The following is a 7,973-nucleotide window of genomic DNA, read 5'->3' as shown; positions in this document are numbered from 1 at the left end:
AGCAGCCCCACCTGCTCAACAAGACTCAATTGGGGCAACTCGTTGCACCCCGGAAAGATCTCCCCCCAACTTAGATCCACCTCCCACGTTCTGGCGGACTCTAATTTCAGCTCCGCCACAAGGAAATTCTCTACCCATCCCTTTATAGAATCCTTGTAGCCTGTGAGAAAAGATAACCCCCTACGGGGGGAAAAGTAATAGAAGTTTTGAACCGCCTTAACCAGGCGGAAAAAAGTAACGAACAGACAGGCCGTGGGTGTAAAACCCCAACCCAGGCAGATAGACTCAAAACAGGACATGAACAAAATGGAGTTTGGGGATAACATCCGAGGAGTCACCCCGAAATATTCAAAAACCTCAATAAAGAAAGGGGTGAAAGGAAACGGTAGACCGAATTCTCTCTACTTCAAGAAAAACACTATACGACGACCCTCTTGGGGATCCACCAAACCCGAAGGGGGTGGGTAAGGAAGAACTATCCTTTCATTTGGAAGAGGCGCTTGAATAAGATACAGAGGAGTATCTAGGAGCCTCCGGGAAATGTACTTAGTTATGTTGGAAGGAGTTATATGCGACTCAATGTCAACAACATCAGGAAGCTCTGAAAGGGCCATGGAAGAACAAGGAAGCGTACCTGAAAATGCAATAAGGTGAGAAAAGCAGAAGGAGTTGCAGGGAGACAGAAAGCAGAAAAGAGCTAGTTTCTTCAGAAGACAGAAGGAATTCGAAATGAAAGGCAGTAATGAGATGAAACGTTGATCTGAACAGTTTTGTCTTGGAGCGGCGCGATCATTAATTACTCTTGAAGTTTACCCTCTCAACGGTTATATAATAACCAGCGAGAAGGTAAAGGGGCAAAAGGATGATCGCTGGGCTTCTCCACAAGGGCCAAGTCCACAGTGACAGCTCATCTACATAAGCCCATTTGCCATCTACATAATACAAGCCCAACTCGTCAGTCACAGTAACTCAACCTGCAAAAATTCACCACTTCACTACTTCCACGGTAAATACCAAGGAAATAGAGGGGCAAGTTATGAAAAGACTCAAAAGTACAAACAGGTGGGAGCATGATAAAGGTCAGACCTGCTTATCACTCAAAAAGTTATAAGATTTGATTTATCGTTATTGAACAGAGGCTGCGAGATCGAAAAGAGGCGACAAGAGCACCTCGGGATCATAAATTAACTCAAGGGTTAGAAGGCCGAGCTCACAGGTCGGATTAGTCCCGCTCGGAAAACATAACTTGAGAGCTCGGTCGGCTAAAGGAGGCTCAAAGCTCAATCCATCAAGTAAAGACCGAGCTCACAGGTCGGTTAGTCAAGCTCGGAAAAGTAAACCGCCCGTCCAGTTGGTTAAGTAGGCCTGAGGCTCGGCTCATCAACTAAAAGAAAGAGTTCGCGAAATACGGTCAATTCAGCCCGGAAAAAACGGAACAAAAGTTAGTTGGCTAAAGCTACGAAGAAAAGCAGTATCAGTACTTCATCCATGACAGAGAAAGAACAAGTATGTGTAAAAAACAAGAATTTCATTAAAAGAAAAGTACATTACAGCACGTTACAAAGGCCTACATTACAGAATGGAAGACTATCCTTAAAGGATTTACATATCCGGATACTTCATCATCTACGATTATCACCTACCCTACTATTCTAGTCTTCAGTTCGGAGGACTTCTCGCAGCTTGGAATGCGAGTTTTTCAGAAAAGGCCAAGATCTGTCTCGCTATTATAGGGGAACTGAACAAGTTGATTCCCATAAGTATTTCTCACTGTTCCCCTATAATAGGTCGACACCCTGATTGCCCAGATGTGATTCACGATACGTACGGACAGGATATAATATCCGAGCTTGTCCGTATGTACCATGAAAACACGGGCTTTCTAGTTACGGCTCCAAGGAGATCGCAGAGCATACATTCGAAGGCATCGCCAGAAGCTTGACTGAGTGCAGCAGATCTCAGTTTCGCATAATACTGGTACTTCACACCAAAGTCTTGCATAATACTGGTACTTCACATCAAAGGGAACAATAAGTTGATCATTCTCTCCACTTCCATTTATATCAAAAGAAGACGACGGGGGCATTAAGGAAATTTCCTTTTTCTTCTCGGAAGAAGGAGCAGACCTCTCATCAGCCCAGAACCTCTTCGGAGCTCGGACAGCAAACTGAGGAGGAGGCCGGCCAGACGACCTGGGTAAAACAGTCTCAATAGCTTGCCGAATAATCCCACCCATCGGCCGTCCTACCAGCAGGATCTCCAAAGCACCGTCCAGACTCCTTAGAGGTAACATCATATTTTCAAGAATTTTGAACTGACCCATTCTTATCTCAGGTACTGCAAAAAGTTTCAAAACAGAGACAAGTCAGAAATAATTCTCCATCAAGATGATAAAAGCAAGATTAACCTATAGGGCAACAAAGCAATGCAAACTCAAGCTCACCTCATTCCGTTTGAAGAAGGCATCAAATGGATCCTTTGCAGATAAAACAGAACCATCAGAACAATCTCGCTGAAGGAAAAAAGCAGACAGAGAAGCGGAAAGGAAGAACCTCTTGTTCCAGCAGAGGATTTGAGAATGAAGAAAAGTTAGCGTTGATATGTACCCGGAGCCTGAGGCCTTAGCACGGAGCAGAGCTATGCTAGACTCTAAGCTAACGGTGTCAGAATTTTAAAAGATAGTCATGGAAAAGGAAAGAAAGGACATGTCCAGATAATGACGACAGGAAAACGAAGACAGCAAAGAACACGAAGAATGAAGAAAAGCCAGAAAAGGGAAAGAGCAGATAGGATTCGGAAACTGCACAACGACAGAAAGATGAAAGGATGTTATTAAGGCACCTGAACACGAACAGGCGCGGTCATAATGGTTCTTGATATTCACCCCTCGGCAGTAGGAGCAATAACTACCGAGAAGGTGAAGGGGCAATTGATGACCGCTGGATTTCTCCATCCTGGCCCAGGGCCTTGATCATAGCCAAAAGCCCATCTTGCAGAGGCCCACACACTACAAAAAAACAGTGATTTAGCGACCAAAATTTTGGTCGCTAAAAGGCAGAATTTGGTCGCTAATATCAAATAGCGACCATTTAGCGACCAAAATGAAATGGTCGGTGTTTGGCCAGTCGCTAAATTTTTGGCGACAATCTGAAAATTGGTCGCTAAAATAGCGACCAATCAGCGACCATTTTTTGGTCGCTAATTTGGTGTCATGACAAATCATTCTTGGCGACAATCTGGAAATTGGTCGCTAAATAGCGACCAATCAGCAACCATTTTTTGATCGCTAATTTGGTGTCATAGCAAATAATTTTTGCGACAATCTGGAAATTGGTCGCTAAATTAGCGACCAATCAACGACCATTTTTTGGCTAATTTGGTCGCTGTTTTGGTCAATATTCTTTGTATTTTACAGCTTTTCAACGATATTTAAAATATTGCTTTTAAAAAGAACAAATTAAAATCTTTAAAGACCTAATTGCTTTTCTTTCTTCATTGCAAATGAATCAAATAAACATTGTCTACAAATTTCAAAAAAAAAAAAAATTCTCCTTTAGTTTTAGCTTTCTTCTATATACATCAATCATCTCTAATTAATTTAACACAAAAAGAACATAAAATCTTCATGATACTACTTCTAATTTAACCATTTCTCTATCCGGGTCTGGTTGATCAATGATCTTCCTGAGATAGCAGCTGCAAGTGCTGCTGTAAAATTTGGACCAAAATCTGCCCAACATCTTGAGCTTCAGTTTCTTTTATTGCCTTTTTAGCATTCTCCTGCAGCATTCTCCTGCAGCATTCTCCTGCAGCATTCCAGGTTTCATCAGGTCAAGAGTTACAGTAGTAGCAGGGTTCGCAGTGGGAACTGGACCTGCTATACTTGAACTGTGTTGGCTCGAGCCTAAAGAAAATTGTAGCTTTGAAAGGTGCAAGTGGTTGTGCTCTCCTTTGTAAGTTGCCACCAAAATTGAAGGATCTTCTGCACTTCTTTGGACCTGAATACCAAAAAAGAAGAGGACCCCATGAAAGCTGAAAAATTCAGAAGAGGACCCCATGAAAGCTGAAAAATTCAGACTTAGTCTCAAAAAATCAAGAAAAATTGCAGAACTTCAACTAGAATTCATTGCATTTTTGCTGGACTTACCACAAAATCTTCTGGGGAGATCCAAGTATCACCCAATATCACTCCTGAACATTGCAGAGAAATTTAGAATATGTATATATATAATCATGATCATATAGTAATTAAAGAGAATTCAATGAAAAGAAATTGAAGTACCTCCTAGTTTAGCCTTCAATTTGCCTGCTCCTATAGCTTTTAGAGCTGATAATCCAAGAGTTACTGCAAACTTGCCTCCATAAGACTCTGCTACTATATGAAGAGGACTTTGTTGCAGGCTCTCATTTCTGTTAAAAATTTCCTTCAACAATGTGGTTAAATCAGTTGCTGCCTCTTCATCAGTTTTCACAAATAAATTTGATTCCTCCACAAAACTGAATCCTGTACCAACTGGATTATCCTATTTCCAAGAAAATAATAATTAAAATAGAATGCAAAATTATGATAAGATCAGCTTCATAAGAATCAGTTAAAAAATTGGAAGAGTAATTACCACAAACAGGAGATCAGCCATTCTTAGCCATGTTGAATTTCTTGGCTTTAGATTAACATCCAGTGGCCCAATCTCTTCAAAATTCCCTAAACCAACACCTGATGCTCCCTTTTTAAATTCACCAACAAAAACAAATTAAATAAAAACTCAACACATTTAAGCAAGAACAATTAATAAAATTGCTAAATATTTATACATGTTCTATATTTCTTAAACTATAGAAAAGATTTAGAATCTCAAACTTTGGCAAGAATTTACCTGTTGATGGAGGCGACGCTGGAGAGCAGTTACTGCTCTCATGATAACATATACTGGAAGAAGAATCCCAGCAATTCGTAGAAATAACAACTGTCAGACAAGGCAAAGAGGGATAAATAAATACATTTATACTTACGAATTCCATCAATATCCTCTGGGAATATGTTCCCTTACCATAAGCAATGGGAAGGAAACTTCATTGGTCCTAAGGATGACTGGAAGAATATGCCGTAGAATCAAAAGAACCATAAACTGCAGAATTCACAATCAACAATGAGAATGTTGCGAGCGCTTCTGAACCATACATTATTCACCAAAAGTACAACTAACTTCATTTGTATGAATCAAGGTCTATCCCAAGTTAAAATTTTAAGCACAGAAAGACATGAAGGAAGAGAGAGTGAGAGATTTACAGCTATAGCAACTGAGCGACAGCAGTTTGAGTTTCTTGTTGAAGCTGAATATTCTTCATACTCAGGATTAAGGAAATTTCGGTCAGTTGAAACCATTGCTATAAACTGGGGACCATGCAAATCTCTTCCAGAAGTCTGCCAATTTCCCCTGAAAAAAACAACAAGCACATTGTTGAAGTTCCATTGAATTGAAAAATAATGAGGCACAGATAAGTAGCAGGTGGACAAATTACCTGAGGTTCATTGGAATACCTCCAATTTGAAACAGAGGCGGTGGAGCTGTGTAACCAGGTGTGAAGTGCTGGAAAAAAAAAATTACCATCAAGAAGCAGCTATAGTTCAGTTCGAAATTGATAAACACTAAGGATATGTACAAAGATCCCCAAAGAAAAATAATATATAATTAAGTAGAAATCAGAAAAATAAAGTCCACCTGATGGCATATCTCACATATGGTGTTACCCTTCTCATTACACCATCTCGGAACACATCTGCGATGAGCATACTGCATGTCCGAAGAATCAGTATTATTCGTAGCAACAGGACAAAAAATCAATTTAACTTATAGTAGTTTAATCTTTAGCAAGAGAATGAACACTGAAATGAAACAAATTAATGTAAGTTACTGCATAGAGACTGTAGAAGCAACATGGTTAAATCAACACCTTCGACTTTGAGTCGGAATGTGCACAACTTAGCTATCGATAATTTACAGAATCGCAGGATGTCCATGCTGTTAGCCTGGAATGCGCATGAAATATGTGATTATCCAGTGGTCTTCGTTGCAGTATCAGTGTATCATATATGACAGCAACAAGAACTCTATGTGCTTAACATGACAAGCAGAAGTCCACTTCCCATGTTGAAAAGTTGACAATGATGTCAAGATATTATCAAAACCTTTTATGTTTGGAAGACAATGATCACTGCAAGTTTCTGTAATTATTTCACGGTATAATAGAAGAAGCAAAATCCTTCTTCTTAAGCTCATCAAGCTTTATACAAGAAACTAGTTATATCAAGGGGAATGATTATGTTTTAGCCGTTGGAGGAAGAAAGGAAACCTCCAAAAGATAATGATAAGTGATAATCCTTCTCTTTACTAGTAAAACAAGCAAAATTTTAATTTGGCAGCTAAGTTGACAATAAAATCAGTTAAATGGAAAGTGATATGGATCAAGAGTTTCCCATATAACTCATCCAAAATTATTGGGTACATTATGAAAATTTTGCTTCTATGGCTTAAAACAAAAAAGCAAACCCAAAACTGGAAATTGTATTATCAAATAAGAGCCTTGCTAACCTTCAGGCTCCCACAACAAGAGCAAGGTGTCTCCATATTGCAATCTTCATCCTCGTCCTGGCATATCCTGCACTCCACCATTTTCTTGGGAGAGGAATCATCTCTAGAATCCACTTTCTGGGAAGATATAACAATTTTTGTTTCATTTGCTGTTGCCTGCATCAAGCGGTTTCTGCTCTCAATTGCAGCTTCCAATGTAGATTCCGTCAGCAATCGATCCACCAACAAGGCAAAATGATCTCCCATCAGCAAATTCACAGAAAACCAAGGATTAATTTGACTATCTCCAATTAGAATTCCAATAAATCAAAGCCAAAGACCAAGCCTTTGTTCTTCAGTAAAGCACCTGAAAACCAAAACTCACTATACTTGGAAACAAAAACAAGGTACAGTTGAATGTAAACACTACAAAGAGGGACTTAGATTGTTATGGAAGAAGTTAAAGCTACAAAGAATTTACCTTAACAGAAACTGCACAAATGGTTAGAGAGAGCTTGATATATGAGGAAGGGAAAACGCAAAAATCAGCAATTAGAGGCAACTTTATAAGAAAAAAAAAAGGGTCAACTCAAATTGCTTAACAATAACAAGAAATGGCAAAGACCCAATTGAGAAAAATACACCCAAGAGAGAAAGCGAAGGAGCGAGCCAGAGAGAGCGAGAGAGACCGAGCGAGAGCGAGCGAGAGCGAGCGAGAGAGAGAGAGCAAAACATGTGTGCAGAGAGGAGAAGAGGGAGAGAGAGCACAAGTGAGTTAGAGTAAGGGAGAGGGATGTCGGTCAATAGGAAGTGAGTAAGGGAAGAATTGTCGGTCGATCGGCACAATGAGTGAGGGAAAGGGCTGTCGGCAGTAAGGGTGAGTGAGGAAAGTGGTCGGCAGCAAAGAGAGTGAGTCAGGAATGCAATGTGATTTTAGAATTAGGGTTTCAATATAAATAATAATCTAAATTGAGTAGAATTAATAATAATAACTTAATTATAACTTAATTATAACTTAATTCAATATACATATACACTGATAAAGATATATAATAATAAAAAATAGTTTATAACTTAACTAAAAAATATATTTAAAAAAACTATTAGGACTTTTTATTTTAGAAATGTATTAGTTTTCAATTAAAAATTAAGTAATTTTTTAAGTTAATTTTTTAATTAAAAATTAATTATTTAATTTTTTAAGTTAAAATAAATTAATTATTTTTTAAGTTAAAATAAATTAATTAATTTTTTTAGTTAAAATAATTAAAGATTTAGTCGTGTTTTGTTCCTCTTTAATTATAATATTTAAATCTCACAAACCTCATAAAGCACACATTTGAAATCACAATTTCAAAATATCCAAACGTAAAATAAATTATACTAAAAATAAGAATATACGTA

At 38.5% G+C, this 7,973-nt stretch overlaps 1 protein-coding gene across 4 annotated transcripts; it reads right to left on the bottom strand.

Moving 5' to 3' along the window:
- Positions 1-3,463: 3,463 nt before the first annotated feature.
- LOC122721890 lies at positions 3,464-7,500 on the bottom strand. 4 transcript variants are annotated; one of them, XM_043950910.1, is made up of 11 exons: positions 7,051-7,500; positions 6,591-6,936; positions 5,721-5,792; positions 5,521-5,588; positions 5,288-5,435; positions 5,049-5,126; positions 4,875-4,964; positions 4,617-4,724; positions 4,283-4,523; positions 4,148-4,191; positions 3,464-3,998 (listed from the first exon to the last, which is right to left on the bottom strand). In XM_043950910.1, exons 2-11 carry the CDS (start codon positions 6,834-6,836, stop codon positions 3,759-3,761), a joined length of 1,335 nt encoding a protein of 444 aa, XP_043806845.1. In that variant the 5' UTR covers positions 6,837-6,936; positions 7,051-7,500; the 3' UTR covers positions 3,464-3,758. The 4 variants fall into 4 exon arrangements, with proteins under 4 accessions (XP_043806845.1, XP_043806848.1, XP_043806847.1 ...); XM_043950913.1 differs by having other exon boundaries at positions 6,591-6,829; XM_043950912.1 differs by having other exon boundaries at positions 3,785-4,063.
- Positions 7,501-7,973: the final 473 nt, after the last annotated feature.

The sequence above is a fragment of the Manihot esculenta genome, chromosome 15, assembly GCF_001659605.2.
Source record: "Manihot esculenta cultivar AM560-2 chromosome 15, M.esculenta_v8, whole genome shotgun sequence".
NCBI classification, from domain to species: domain Eukaryota; kingdom Viridiplantae; phylum Streptophyta; class Magnoliopsida; order Malpighiales; family Euphorbiaceae; genus Manihot; species Manihot esculenta.
Note: the sequence above shows the minus strand (reverse complement) of the source record. Positions and strands in the feature narration are given on the sequence as shown.